This window comes from Mustela putorius, unplaced genomic scaffold (assembly GCF_011764305.1).
Source record: "Mustela putorius furo isolate JIRA1106 unplaced genomic scaffold, ASM1176430v1.1 tig00003909_pilon_pilon_pilon, whole genome shotgun sequence".
Lineage (NCBI taxonomy): Eukaryota > Metazoa > Chordata > Mammalia > Carnivora > Mustelidae > Mustela > Mustela putorius.
The window spans coordinates 21,897,868-21,913,707 of NW_025422057.1; the positions used below are offsets into that span (position 1 = coordinate 21,897,868).

The 15,840-nt window shown below is 44.8% G+C and overlaps 1 protein-coding gene across 5 annotated transcripts in view; it reads left to right on the top strand.

The window, feature by feature from the left end:
* Window positions 1-1,660: 1,660 nt before the first annotated feature.
* The window catches only part of SORCS1 (sortilin related VPS10 domain containing receptor 1), a 511,420-nt gene continuing 497,240 nt past the window's right edge, over window positions 1,661-15,840 (top strand). For all 5 annotated transcript variants that reach the window (XM_045068616.1, XM_045068612.1, XM_045068614.1 and 2 more), the window contains exon 1: window positions 1,661-2,335. In XM_045068616.1, coding sequence (XP_044924551.1) covers window positions 1,778-2,335 — 558 coding nt within the window. In that variant the 5' untranslated portion in view covers window positions 1,661-1,777. The remainder of the gene's footprint in view (window positions 2,336-15,840) is intronic.

A 15,840-nucleotide genomic window follows, 5' to 3' on the forward strand; every position in this document is an offset into this window, starting at 1 on the left:
AAAGAATAATTAGCACTGCTACTTTTAAGTTGGTCCTATCACAAACTCATAATTTAAATTTTTCAGTGAGGTTACCTTTGCAAGTGTGAAAATGAACAAAAATGTAATTAAAAGCTGAAGATTGTATTATTTTGTGTGGCATTCATTTGTTTAATCAGTAAATATGCATTGAATAATTTAATAGCTACCATGTGATAAGGAAGTGTTATTAGGCACATGAAGACTACAAAAAAAAAAAAAAAATCTGAAGGTATTTCAACCCTTAGAAGCAAACCTTCTATTTGAAAAAGGCTTGGATTTTGAGAAATTCTTTGTAATTTTCAAAGCCTGTTCACCTACTATAAATCTTCATCTGAACTTTTGAACAGTAGCAGGGGAGCTGGGCTGGGCAGACATTATAATCACACAATTATAGAATTTTAGAAGTGGAAGGAATTTTAAAGGTCATCTAATGCAACCGCTTAATTTTAAAGTGTGGGAAGCAGAGATTGCCACTTTGTCAGGGCCCCACAGCAAACTCGTGGCAGAGCATTCCGCACCCACTTGAAGTTTGCTGATTAGAATCTTCAGGTTGCGCTAGTAACTCTGGGCTAGGCACGAAGGACGCAGGATACAGACAGCACCATGCCTTTTTTCCTGCATCTATTTGCATACACAGAACAGACTCACACTACGTATTTATTCAATTAAGGACTGACGGATTTCTTACCGCCTGTGTCAAGCAGAGGATAAAAATGGCAAAACAAAATAAACTGGCCACTTCTTCCAAGTTGCTCACAATTCCTGTCATCAGTGAGTTTGTGGTCTCTTAGGGAAGCCAAGATACATGCCCGCAAAATGCAGAAAAACTGAATTCAAATACAGGGAGCGCTTTAGGAGCTCCGGAAAGGAATCTAAGCGTTCTAATTGATGAAAAAAAAATCCCCGAAATCTCTCTCTCTCTCTCCTCTCTCTCTCCTTCTCTCTCTCTCTCTCTCTCTCTCTCTCTCTCTCACACACACACACACACACACACACACACATTTAATTACATCATTCTCTGCTGTTGCCTTCCTGGGATCTCCCCCAAGCTGGGGCACGCAGGCTCCGCTTAAGCTAAGGTCAAGACGCCAACTCGCGGAGACCCGGGAGGGAAAGACCAGGCGCCCACCCAACCTTATCGTCTAAACTGGAAGAGACTGGGAGGGGGCGGGCTGGGGGGGGGGAGGAAACGGCGGCAGAGACTGGCAGAAACAATAAAACAGGAATAGGAAGTCCCCAACACAGCGAGCGCTCGGCGAGCTCCGGCTGGCCGCCCCCACGGGAGGGGCGTGCGGGCGCCGCGCGGAGAGCCGAGACCGCGGCCGCGGGGGCGCAGAGCGGGCGGCGGCAGCGCCCGCGAGCCCAAGGGGAGGGTCGGTCGGCGACGCATCCAGTCCCCGCAGCCACCCGCGCGGCGCAGCTCGGCAGCGGGACGCGGCGCCCGGAGCCCCGGCAGCTCCCGCCCTCCCTCCCGCGTCGCCCGCCAGCGCGCCAGCGCCCGCTCCGCCCGTGACTTCAGTTCAGCTCCACCCCCGCGTGGCGGCGGCTCGCTCGGTCCGAAGCCGCGCTCGGCACCAGCCCAGCCTGGGCGAGCGGCCGCCACCTGCCCCGCGCCGCCTCCGCCCGCCCCCGCCGCGGCCCAACTTGGATGGAGTTGGGGTCCTGAGCGCCTGCCCCCCGCAGCCGGCCGGCGGAGAGCCCCGCGCCGCCGCCTCCGCTCCGGCCCCTTCTCCGCTCGCCGCTCTCCGATCCCGCGATGGGAAAAGTTGGCGCCGCCGGCGGCTCCCCGGCCCGGCTGAGCGCGCTCCTCGCCGGCGCGGGGCTCTTGGTCCTCTGCGTCCCGGGCGCCTGCGGCGGCGGCTCCTGCTGCCCCCAGCTGCCCCCCGGCTCGGCCCGACGCTGGGCTCCGACCCCAGGGGGCTTCCTTCGCCAGGGGCCGCGAGGCAGAGCTGCTGCCACGCCCCTGCCCCTCCTCGGGCGCCCCCTGTTCGCAGTGGCCCCCGGAGACCGAGCGCTGTCCCTGGAGCGGGCCGCCCGCACCGGGGCGTCCGTGGCGGTCGCCCCACGCTCTGGCCGGCGGAGACGGAGCGAAGCGGATCCCGGCAAGGCAGAACGGGGAGAGGGCGCGAGTCGAAGCCCCCGGGGGGTGCTAAGGGACGGAGGGCAGCCGGAGCCTGGGACTTTGGAGCGGGACCCGGACAAAGCCACTCGCTTCCGGATGGAGGAGCTGAGACTGACCAGCACCACGTTCGCGCTGACAGGCGACTCCGCACACAACCAAGCCATGGTCCACTGGTCTGGCCACAACAGCAGTGTGAGTAGACGGGGACTGAGGGCAAGGGGTGAAAGGTGGAAAGGGTTAAAACAGGCCGTGTGTTCTGATGGAGGATTGAGGGAAATGAGGTTTCTGGACTTGAGAGAAGCTGCAAACTAAAGTCTTCCCTGCCCACCTCCCCTAGGAGTTAATGTCACCTATGGGGAGACTGGAGACCCGTGACACCGTCAGAGTCCTCTCAGAACCCCCCAAAAGCTTCACACTGGGTAGGCAAATCCCTGTTTCCTGGTCTCATTGGTGTAGGAACAGAGCTGAAGACAGGCAGAGGGGGTTAAGGATTCTGAATGTTGAGGTGAATGGGTTAAATTTCCAGGCAGGATGACATTCCTTTAAGTGACTTTCCTTTTACTTGCTAGACTTATGGGTGAGCACAAGTAAGATCAAGAAGACTTTATGTGGAAGCTTTTAATTTTTCTGCAAAGCTTCTAACCCCCTCTTCCTCAGAAGGGAAGAGATATGCAGTGCACACTAAGGTGCCCTTAATGCATTCTCTGTTTCTGAGGACCAAGTGGATGCAAGTTTCAGGACGGGAACTCTCTAGCATCTTCTAACAGCACCAGTCAGTGTGTTTTGAGAGCTGGGGCTTTCCAGCCTGTGAATGCGTGGTTGTTCTCCGGCATGATCAGTCCCAGGAAGATCAGATATATCGCAGTGACAACAACCCCCTGTTCTTCCCCATTGCCTGACCTCCTCTAGAGAAGAGAATAAAGACTTAGCCCTTCTTTTATGAAGGGACCAGAAGGATTGCTGGATTCCAGGAGGGTCACGCTGGGGAGAGTGGGTGAGAGACTGTGAGCTCTGGCCACATCAGGGGCGATTTTAGATTTTTGGAAAACCCTGCATGTCTGGAATCTGGGGTAGCTCTTCCAGCTTAAAGTGCACCTGGAAAAACTTCATTGAGCTGAAATAGTAAAGATCCAGCTTTGACGGTAATAAGTGAAGATGACTTAAAAGTGTGGAAAGTTCTCTGAGCTGTCATTAAGCAGACAAGAAGAACGTGAAAACCAAGGATGGGTAAAAGGGGGAAAAATCAGTTTTAGCTTCCATCGGGTTATTGAGATCGTAGTATTTTTAATATGCACAGTCGATGCAGCCTGGTATCTTTCAAATTGTTTTCAGTTGTGATGTCATTGCCAGAAACCTTCCCAGGGAAGCGCCACTTCAGTGAGCTGTGCTCATTGTCAGTTTTTTAATGAAAGTCGTGAATGTTGTAAAATAATAGTCTGTTACTATGAGTTCTTTGATTATATAGACCTAAATTCTATTAGGACAAACCAGGATAAACAGTATTTTGCATTGGTGTCTCTGTCCTGAGGACATCGGTAAGGTTTTCCCTACAATTTGGCTCTCATGACTGAGCTTGTGGTTTTCTACGGTTATCAGGAATGGTTTAATCAAATAATTGAAGCTGATATTCTTTCCATTCAAGTTCTGGAGACCCTTGCCCTCATTTCTCACCGTAACTATCATACCTTTCGTGTCATAACCACTAAAATTAATCCCCCAATTTGAACTTGAATCTTCTTAAACCGAATGAATAACTTTCACACTGCTTTAAGTGATTAACTCAAAGCTTCTGGCTTTAAGGGGAGATTTTAAACACATCAAACATATTATATCTTGTTGTATCAAGAAGTAAAGGATATTGGACTCAAAATATTTCTGGCTTTTAATGTAATTTGAGCTGTAAAATATCACTCACCCATGAGACCTTTACTTTAGTTCATCTCTTGAAAGATCTTGGAAAGAGCTGGAAAAGGAGAGTACATCTTTGGCAAATATTAAACTCCATTTAAGAAATGGCGCCAAGCACTGCCAGCCGGTTTTTTTTTTTTTTTTTTTTTTTTTAAGATGATGTTCATAAGCATAGTCTGGCTTATTAGGGTCAGGGCTTGGATGGGCAACACGCAGGGATGTCTGAACTAAAGTAGCAGATAATCAAGGTAGTACATGTGAAAGGTTGGAACACTCAAATCACATTGCTAGGGAGATTTCTATCCTTTGAAGTTTTTAATTCTGTAAGGAACCCCCCTGCTCTGCATTCCTGTCTACTTACACACAAATTGTGGGCTTGTTTGTTTTTTAGCATATATATACAGATCATAGAGGAAGAGCTACGGTTTTAATCCAGGTTCCACAAAACAAAGCTGGCCCAGATTCATAGGAGAGACAAAGTTTAACAATTGTTTTTAAGGGAAAGAAGGCAGAACAAACTTTTCTGGGCAACTCTGTTGGGAAAAGCAGTGTGGAGACTTGAGTTCTAGTTCTCTTTATCTGTGGCTTGATCTTGGCAAATTGAGTGTGAATTTCCTCATCCCCAAAGTAGGGGCCGTGCCAGTTCATGACGTGCCAGGTTCCACGTAAGCATGTTGTGATTGCCAAGTGTAGTACACCTGTCTGGAACTCTCAACTTACAGCACTTCACGTCTCCCCAGAGCGAGAAATCCACCAATTAAAGCCTGAGAGCAGGGGGCTCTCATTTTCTTCACATGTAGATGCCAGTCCCCCTGTAAATCTGCCCCCTGACCCACTCAGGGCCACAGGCAATACACATCCTCTCGAACCTGTCTCACCTTTAGGTAAAGCCTTGTGCGGTAGGGTTTCTGATTATAATAACACCTGCATTAAAGGTGTAAACGTGTGGTAATTATAGGCTGCCTGTCAAACTTGTGAGGAATTCTGGAGGTTTCTCTCGCCTCCTTCCCTTCTTCCTGCCCCCTCCGCTGTTGGACTTGTGCAGTTGTGTAAAGACATGCCTCATCTGTGGGAGTGATGTGATTCCTCTGTACCGCAGTCTAGCTTGATGGAAAGTGTTGCTAGAGTTGGTGGAACACCTGGGGAGATCTTTTGGCATGAAAGGTGCTGGGTATGAATCATTTGTCATAAGCTTGGTGTCGTAAGCAAGAACATATTGTTCCTACCCTACTCATGCTAGGCATGCTGTGCCCTGATCTAAATTTATCCAGTAATCCTTAGTTTGTTAAAATACATATTTGTCTATATATGCATGTGTGATGGGGCATGTGTTTATTCTTTATTTCCAAGAAACTGCAAAGTGCTACACTTATTAACCCTTATAAAACCCTTGTTAGGTAACAGGTGAGTGGCAAATGTTAGTATCTATTTTTTCATATTTTTATGCTGGAGTCCATTTGAGTATTTCAGTTCACTGCCTTGTCCCTTTCTCACTGAAAATAGTGTCAGAAGGTTTGTTAACAGAGGCTTTTACTATGTGGCCATTGTGATACTCTAATGCTACATCTGCATGGACCACGATGATCTGGTTGATTTCCATGTGCCTCTTTGCCTTTCGCTGTTCTGGGACCTGACATTTACCATCCAGTCTTCGTGAATAAACTGAGTCCCAGCCTGGGTCAGGTTTTGCGTACATGCACATGCCTTATGTACCAGCATCTCACTTAATTTTCCAAAAAATGTATCCGTAGATATCCTTCTCCTCTTTACATAGAGAAGAAACCTGAGGCTCTGGAAGCTAACCGCCGTACTGAGATGGTACCAAAGGTCAGTGGCATATAGGCATGGAGACCCCAAGCTCCCAGAATGACTGATCTTAAAGACTTTCAGGTAGAACAAAAGAACTCAGACCTCTTGTAGTCAGTATTTTAAGTAGTCCTCTCTTGGGGTTCATATCTGATGACGCTGGAGGAGGACACAGTCTTACTGGGAACTCCATCTCCTTGTAGAGAAGCAAGGGCTTTAACATGTGCCTGTCACGTTGCACTCTTTACCTTAAGTAGTGATTTGGTTGTTCTCTTATCCGCCTACTTCTTCATCTTTAGTGAGACGTGGAATTGAGCACGAGGTAACCTGCCATCATTCAGCTCTCAGATCTGGTGTTCTTCAGGAACAGATTCCTTTGCTTCCTTTTCTAAGTGACCGACAAACCGGATTTTAGAGAGAGGCTGCACGTAAACACTTGCTTTGACTGTACATTTAAACATATTCCTGACCTTTTTATTAAAGTGAAATGATGAACGATTTTAGCTTTCTCTAACAAGCCCACATAGTTCCTTCTCTGATCAGTGCTTTCTGCTATTCACGAATGTTAATGTGGTGTGACACGGAAGCAGACAAATTTGAGTTGAATGTTAATTCTCCTGCTTACCACACTCTGCCTTGAACAAGACACTTAAATTCTTTGAGTTCCACCTTCCTGGACTAAAATATGGGGATACTGTATCATTTACAGGCTCTTCCTGAAGATTTGACATCATGTATGTGGAGTGGTTGGTATACAATAAGTGCTTAATAAATGCTACTTGTTCTTTTAGTTGCAGAAATCATTCTCTACTGGCAGATAAGAGTCCCGGGTTATAGTTCGGACTGTGTACAACAGTTAAATATACAGTCATCACGTGTCCTGTTAAAATTATGTGGCCTCTATTTCATAAATGATGCAAATAGACTAGAACACCACAGAAATAGGGGTTAAAATGAGCTCGATAGTTTGTTCAGTGTGGAGGTGTTATGCACCTACTGCATTTAAGTGAAGTACACTGGGAGTGTTGGGAATGCACAGATGACGCAATGATCTATACCCGTGACCTACAAGGAACAAGCCTTTCATCTCACATGATCCCTCCTCTTCCCATGATTCATGTGCATATTCTATTTATAGGACATCAAAACATTTGAGATCCAAGCAAGCATTCATTTCAACAAGGGTTTGCAGCAAAACCTAATTTATTAAGTTTATTGTATCACATCTTCATGTAAAGGAATTTTGTATCTTTGGATAAAAAAAAATGCTTCCTATGAAATTGGGAAGTTAGCTGCTCTTAAGATATTTAATGGGGTTTTCTAGAGGGAAACGACATGAATGTTGACTCTGGGAACTCTCTCCACATCCTTTTATGGAGGACCCTCAAAACTCATAGACTAAGGTACAAAAGCTGATGGACAGATTTGTTGAATAATTATTTAGTAATTTAGAAGAATAATTGCTCATCTTCCAGGAGAGATTGTCAGGTGGCAGCATCATGCTAAGAAGCTTACACAAATTATCATAATTTTCTTTTAATTCTACAAATATGTATTGAGTCTTAATATTTGTTAGACACTGATAATAGAGATATATGTGGAAGGATGCACAAAGGTGAAAAGAAATAATACGCGCCCTCAAAGTGCTTTCTGTCTTGTGCTCCAAGAATCCTCTGAAGAGGAAGAGACAGCAGAGAGACTAAGTGTCCTCTGGGAGCCTAGTGTGCTGTAGAGGTTCAGAAGAGGACCAGACCTCTGCAAACTGGGGTGGTCTTCAGACTTCATTGCACAGCAGGTGCTTTAAGTGAACCTTGAAATGGAGAGAATATTTGGATCTAGAGACGGAGATTATTACAAGGATATTTTGAGCTGAAATGGGTAGTGTGACTGAAGATCAAGGGTAGAGATGTATAAATTACTGTGTATTCCAAGAAATCAGCCTCCATTAAATTTAAATTACGTTTAACTGAAGTTTATATCTTAGAAGCCATTTAAAAAATACTCCTTAAGCAAAAATACACACATTCATCTTCTAGCAGTTTGGGGTATATTCTAAGCCCAGAAAGAAAATAAGACCAGTGTGGTCACTTAGAGATGTGACTGTGTTTATTGCCTTTATTTGCACATTAAGTCTCAGCTGGAGACATCATTGTTTCTTTTTTTTTTTTTTTTTTTTTTTTTTTAAACCTAGACATTTGACACACACAGTTTTCTCCAAAGGGCTTTCTTTTAAGTCCTTGGTCAGAAATATCAAGGGCTAGGCTGCCCAGAAGGTAAATTAATTTGGCCCCTGGCCAGCTGGTGTTAAATCGCTAAACGTATGTAAAATATTTGTCCTGTCTTTGTGTATGTCTCAATTACCATTCTATATGTCTGGCTCAAAAGGGTGGAGAATGCATCTGTGTGTCGTAGGAAGGAAACTAGCCAAAATGGCGTTGCTGTCATGGCCAGTGGGGATGGCAGGGAGTAGGCGTGGTCAGCGTGACGGGGGCCTGGTGCTATGGCATTGGAATGGTTACTTGGGAAGGGGGTGTGCTCTGCTCAAGGGGGGATGAATGGAATCGTCAAGTGGTTGGCAAGAAACGAAGGTGGGATCTTACTGTGCAAGGTTTATAAGGGAAGAACAGAACCTCTTCTGAAAGGTAAGTAGAGAGAAAAAGGACATGCGCGTTCTGTAGGAAATCCCACATGAAACTTTCCACGTGTATAAAAGATACTGTGTCTGTTTCTGCGGCCCTCCTGAATGTTGTTACAGCACTTTAGATCAGTTATAGCCATTTCCTTTGCAAAATGCTTTAGCTTTCAAGATTGGAATATTATTTCCCCTACCTCAGGTTTTTTTTTTTTTTTCTTTCTTTCTTTCTTTCTTTCTTTTCAACAGAGACCTATGAGGTAAGAAAGGCAAATATCATCTACATTTCTCAGGTAGGGAAATCAAGGCATTGCTGCTAAGCAGGTCACTTAGTGGAAGAAGAGGGTCAACAATGCTTAGTCACACTCTATGACTGATTGGTTTGGCCCACTGCTGGCTTTCCACAGGCAAGAGTTAGAACAGCTGCATCCTAGTCTCTCAGTTTGCCTGAAGCCTGTGCACGTGTGTCCATGATGCTTGCCGATGTGGGAAGAAGTGTGGAAATTGGCCGCAGAACTCCTGAGTTCTAGGCTCAGCTACTCAAGTTACTGATGCTGGCCTTCAGAGCAAGTGGCCTTATCAAAAGTCATGATCTTGGCATTGTTTAAACCTTTCAAAGGGAACCTTTAAAAGAGATGATGGGACTTTCTGCAAGCTAGGTCTCTGGCAAAAGACCATCTTCCATGGCTAATGGACTTCAGAGGTCAAGTAACTTATGACTGAGCTAGTTGCAACAGGGGCTTGGGAGCAGGGGGAAATTGTCACCTCTTTCCCTCCTAATTGTCTGGCTCAGAGGAAATGTCGTTTAAAATAATATTAAGTATGGTCTTAGTCAAGGGAACCTAGCGTGTCAACATTTGGGAGCAGCAGTAGTCAGACTGAAGGGTGCCTTTTGAAACTCATGGATTTTATTCGCTCATAGATTGTAATTGACTTACCAACTAGTGCCTTTTCTACTCCTTCTGACTTTGGAGGTGGGGATGGGGATATGAGCAAAGGCGAATTTGCTACACACCGTGAGAGCTCTCTACAGCCAGATAAGGTATATTGATTATAATAGAAGCCCCTCTTCACAATAATATAAATAACCACCAGTTTAGTGAGCAGCTTCCCTGGAAGTATATTCTAGAGCCTCACATTATTTCACTCCATCCTACCACCGTCATAATGCAAATGAGGTATTATTATCCTCATTCCCAAGTTGTGGAAGTCATGGCTCAAGGAACTTACCCAAGGTCACCCAGCCAGAGGGTGGCACAGCTGGAATTTTATTTTTGCCCTTTCTGGCTCCAAAGCTTTTTCTCTTTGATCACATTGACCTTTGGTAAGGGGTCAGCTCTGGGTTTCTTTAGTGAGTCCCTCACAAGTCAGTGCAGAGAGGTCCTAGGGGAACTCCTAGCACGGGCACCTCCCCTCAGGGTTTTCTCTGTCCTATCCCAATCTCAGGGCACTAGCCTGATACATTTTACTTGGTAATAAGCTGCTTTGTGGTGGAACTTGATCAAAGCCCTAAGGGCCATCCGTCCCCATGAGTGGCTCTCCTGGGGTTATTAATATGTGTCTCCTTGTTATTCTGGGAGGATGTGTGGGATGTGCTATTTGGTTTCTCCCTGCTGGCTAATGAACCAAGAGTGGCAGTGTGGGCAACTTGTATGCTTTCTAAAGAAACTGCTAACAAGAATGATGTTATCCAACCACCAACTAATCATGTTGTGCCCTGAAGCCAATGGATTGATGCTTCTAGTCATCTTCCTCTAACCAGAGTAGCAGAGGCTATTGGGACACAAAACTGTGGGCCATAGATCCTTCTACTTCAGCCTCTTTGGGGGACAGTTGGGTGGGTTAAAAGCAAAAGATCTTCCCCTTAACACTTCCCAAAATACACTCTTAAAAACATATTAGAGAGAGAGAGAGCCCGTGTGCACAAGTGGAGGGGAGGAGCAGATAGAGAGGAAAAGCAGACTCCCCACTGAGCAGGGCACCCGACTGGGGGCTCAGTTCTAGGACCCTGAAATCATACCTGAGCTGAAGGCAGACACTTAATCAACTGAGCCTCCCAGGTGCCCCCCAAAATATACTCTTGATAAAGAACCATTAAAGGGGTAGAAAAGGCTTTTTAGGCATGGTTGTCTCCTGATTAGAAACCTCTATATAGGGGCATCTGGATGGCTCCGTCATTAAGCATCTGCCTTTGGCTCAGGTCATGATCCCAGGGTCTTGGGATGGAGCCATGCATGTGCTCCCTGCTCAGTGGGAGGCCTGTTTCTCCCTCTGCTTGTGTTCCCTCTTTCACTGTCTCTTTCTCAATCAAATAAATAAATAAAAGCTTAAAACAAAAACAAAAAAGAAAGAAAAAGAAAGAAGGAAACCCATCTGTAACCTATTTACCTGACTTACATTTTGCTGAGTTAATGGGAGAATCCTAAATCGGGTAGCCATGGGCACCTCGGGCAGCACTTCTCAAAGTTTGTCCTCACGGGGCCTACTTTTAAATCTGTTGATGGGGACTAGGAAACTTTATTTTGCAAATTCCCTTGGAACTCTCTATAAAGATCGAAAGTCATTTCCCTAAAATTCATTTGTGAATTTTGGTCCATGAACCCCTTGCATTATCACAGTGTATAAGTATCAGTAGGCTTCACTTTTCCCCATAGCAAACTAAAGCCCACAGCTTTTATCAGCTTCTCCATGGAAACCATGACCACAGGGATGAAGATAGTATAGGAGAATGAGAGGCAGTTACAGGGGAGAGCACAGGTCCCCAGTCAGAAGAAGATGACACTTTCCTGGTGATACTTTTATCATTGGATATATTCTAGGCAGTTTCTTTCCTGAATGTCCATATGACCATGAGTAAACCATGTCTTCGGTGACTGAAAGCCTACACTATTTTAACTAGCACACAGTCTTTTGCGATGGGGTTGAATTCTTGCTCCCCTATCTACTAGATATGTGAACTTGCACAATTAGCTTTGTGGCTCTGTGCCTTAGTTTTCTCAGCTGCAAAATGGCAATAATGACAGTATACTTTGTACAGGATTTCTTAATGGTTAAAGGAGACAGTAGATATAAAAATGTTGGAAGTGGTATGTGGCACGTAGCCAGCAATCACCAAAGGTTAACTGTTATCATCATCATCACCACGATCACCATTATTTTGTTCCTGTTAATACTAGAATATTTAATGCTCAAGTATGACTTACTAAATGGTGTTTTTAATATGTTGCTTTTGATATTGCTTCTGTTTCTGCATTTACATTCTTCCATTCCAGTTCCATTTTCTTATCATGAGGCCAGGACTCTGTCTTACTCTTTCTGTCATCCCCCTCAGTGTCTCCAGCCATTTGCACATGATGGTTGTAATAGGGCTCTGGACCTAATTTCCACTGTGTGTGTGTGTGTATTGGGATGTGGGCGGGGGGGGGGGGTCCATACCAATAAGCAATTCTCTGACAGCCTCTGCATGTCTATAATTCAACTCGGTTTTGGCACGATCTACCCAGAGATGGCATCAGATTTCACCAGCTGAGGACTCAGTCCCACAGGACTTCCATCCCTCATCTCCCAAATTCAGATGCCAGAGGATCTCCTGTGCTTTGGACCAAGCAGCTATAGCTTAGAAGTTCCAATGACTCTTTCCTTGGCTTTGAGTAATTCGCTAGAGCAGTTTACAGAACTTAAGAGAAATGTTTTACTTATTAAATTGCCAGTTTCTTACAAAAGGATATAACTCAGGAATAGCCAGATAGGAGAGATGAGCAAGATGATACCTTGAGCAAGGTATGGGGAAAGGACATGGTACTCTCTCAGAGCATGCTATCCTTGAATCTTCACATGTTTACCAACCTAGGATCTTTTGGAACCCTGTCCTTTTGGGTTTTATGGAGACTTTATTACATAGGCATGATTGATTAAATCATTGGCAATTGGCCATCAGTTCAACCTTCAGCCCCTCTTCCCTCCCCAGAGATTAAGGAGTTGGACTGGAATTTTCCAACCCTCCAATCAGGGTTGCAACCAGCCCCCATCTTTAGGTATGGTCCCATAGTCTTCTCATTAACATAGCAAACCACAACTTTATGTTTCTCATAACTTAGGAAATTCCAAGGGCTTGGGAGCTTGGTGCCAGAGATGAAATGAAAATAAAATATACATTTCTTATTATAAATCACCATCTCACAACTTGCTTATTACATATTTGCTATTTTGAAGGTGGGAACATTTTTCTCTATCCTTCAAAGTTCTTCTAGCTGGGAAAGCACCTATGTGGCTCAGTTTGTTAAGTGTCTGCCTTTGGCTCAGGTCATGATCTGGGGTCCTGGAATGGAGTCCAGTCCTTTGGTTCAGTAGGGAGTCTACTTCTCCCTCTCCCTCTGAACCTCCCCCTGCTTTTGTGCACACTCTCTTTCTCTCTAATAAATAAATAAAATCTTTAAAACAAAAAAGTTCATCTAGCTGCTTAAAAGATTAAATTGACAGGAGACAGAGTAACAGAAAAAAATTTAATTCTTGTGTGTAGGGAATCCACATAAGCATGACATTCCAAAGATAGTAAAGCAAAATGGGTATGTATGTCATTCTCAAGTAAGGAGAAAAGGTATAGGTCTGAGACTTGAAAGGGGAAGAGGACAATTTTGGGGAAGATGAAAAAGAACAAACGTTTGGGAAGCAAAATGTTTTCTGGACCCTACAGAAACAACAATGGGACACAGAGAGGAATTTTAATAAAGACTTCACTACGTTCCTCCCTGTCTCCCACACCTAGTTCATGTTATATTGTAGTTGTCTATGGCGATAGCACCCTTCCTGAGCAGGTCCTCCATCTAAGTTCTTTTTAGCAGTTGGGGGAAGGTCAAAAATTCCTCCCAAATCTTTTGGGCTTTGATTATTTTCAGCTTGAAATAATCTACACTCCAAAGTGGCACATTTTGAGGCCACCAACCCTTAGCAACTACAGTGTTTTATTTGCTCTTTCCATGGGGAAAATGGCTTTTCACTTAGAACAAACAACCCATGATCTTATCCCATGATCACTAAAAGATTGCTTATGTAAAATATACATTGAATTGGGACCCCCCCCACACAAAATACTAGAAAGAGAAAAAATAGATTAAAAAATAGTACAAATATAAACCACATGAAGTCAGCAGGTGTTTTTTTTTTTTAAGGTTTTATTTATTTATTTGACAGACAGAGATCACAAGTAGGCAGAGAGGCAGGCAGAGAGAGAGGAGGAAGCAGGCTGCCTGCTGAGCAGAGAGGCTGATGTGGGGCTCGATACCAGGACCCTGAGATCATGACCTGAGCCGAAGGCAGAGGCTTTAACCCACTGAGCCACCCAGGTGCCCCAGTCAGTGGGTTTTGGTCTGTGTTCCATCAATATCTCAACCCCCTAGAAGTATACCTGGACATGGAAGGGACTCAATATTTTTAAAAATTTTATTAAATACTATAAAATACCCCTTTCATTTAAAAAAAGAAGAAGAAGAAGGAAGGGTAGGATTTGAAACGTTCACCTGTGATTATAATGCATGTTGGGTTTGTAGGTGATGTTTTCCACTTGTCCATAGTTTCCCTGTTGTTTTTTCTCAATAAACATGCATTGCTTGAGTTATTTTTAAAAGTTATTTGAAAAATGAAAGAAGACAAAACAAGAGAGAGCAGGCAAGATTTTGAACTTGGCCTCATTAGAACCGAATTCCAGGCAACTGAACTAAACAAAGAGCCCATGTTCAGGTTGCCTGATTTGCTTCTAATCACTGTTTCTGGGAGAGAGCTAGAGCCCCGGGTTTTTGTAAAGCAGCAAGATCACTCTGTTTCTCTCTTCTGGTGACAGTGAGCAGCAGCAGGGGCTACCAGGTCTTTTGTTTACCGTTCCCGTTGCTGATTCCAGAGAGACAGAGATCTGGAGGTAATTTCACCGACCTGATTGATAACCCTTTCCAGAAATTCTAGTAGCCTCCAGTCTCCAATAAAAGAGCATGTATTTCATTTTACATCTTAGTCTCTGTCTTGAGGTCTGTCTCCATCTCTAAATCATATATGTACGTATGAGTGCGTACGTGACAGATGTGTCAGTCCCTCTTCATCTCCATATGCTCACAGCGGCTTAAGCACTGATGTCCAACATTTACATCTCTACTCTCAGAAGTAGAATGTTAGATATTGCTGTAAGGGTGGTCCCTGACTGTGAGAGCTGAGTGGAAGAACATCTCCAGAACAAAGAGAGAGAGAGAGAGAGAAACATAGGAATGAGCCAGAGAGACGGTAGAAGCAGAGAGCTGGTGAGCAAGAAAGAAGAGGGGGAGAGAGAGACAGTATGAGATCCTGGCAGAGGCAAGGAGAGACGGAGAGCAAGACAGAGACAGCAGAGGTAGACCAAGAGGGAGGAGGATAAAGAGAAGATGAGGCAAGAGATAGACCAGAGACAGAGAGAGGCTGATGGGGAGACAAAAAAGACAGAATTACAACAGAAGCATGGAAGCTCTAGAGTAGATCAGAGAAAAAGAGCAAGAGATGAAATAGAGAGGAAATGTGTTAGTGAGTGGAGAGAACTCGCTCTAAACTCCAAGATGGCAAAGTAGAACAGGAGTCCTAGTCTGATGGCACCTTGTCCTGTAGCAACAGCAAGCACTTCCCTGGCTGTTGCCCTGTGGGCGAGGGGCTCACACCCAGCCCTGCTGTGTTGTCAGTAGAGGCGGCCAATCTTACCTGTGTGACAGCTTTGAGAGCCATGCCTGTTGGTTAGCTGGGTGTGGGGTAGAAGGGGTGCATGTAGTGATGATACATTTTTAAGCACATCTTAAGCGTGATTTCCTGTGGGAAATGGAACCGGTGGTCTGGATGGTGGAAAGGCGACTTTCAACCTTTCCTTTTATACCAGCCTGTGCTGTTTTGAATTTTTAACATGGGCATGCATTTCTTTAATAATAAAAATACTAAAACATGTTTTAAGTGGCTGTTGTGTCAGCACTGTGCTGAGTGCTGAGAATACAAAGATGAACACGACCCGACCTTTACCCTTGAGGGTGCGTATTCTGGTGGAAACAGACAGACACATAAACAGATAAATTGCAATTTAGTATGATAAGTGCATAATAGCTGTAATAGAGTTTTGTGTAAAGTGCTATGGGAGCAAAGATGAGCGGGAACAACTAATTTTTTCCTGAGAGTGGGAGGCAAGGCTTTAAAGGGAGGTGACATTTAAGCTGGTCTTTATACAAGACGAGGAGTTTCACAGACAGAATAGGACCGGACAGGAGGAAAGGCCACTCCTGGCTATTTTAAACTCCCCCAATCATAGGCCTCGGATTCATTTTAGGTTGCTAGCATAGTCAACAGGCTGTGGCCA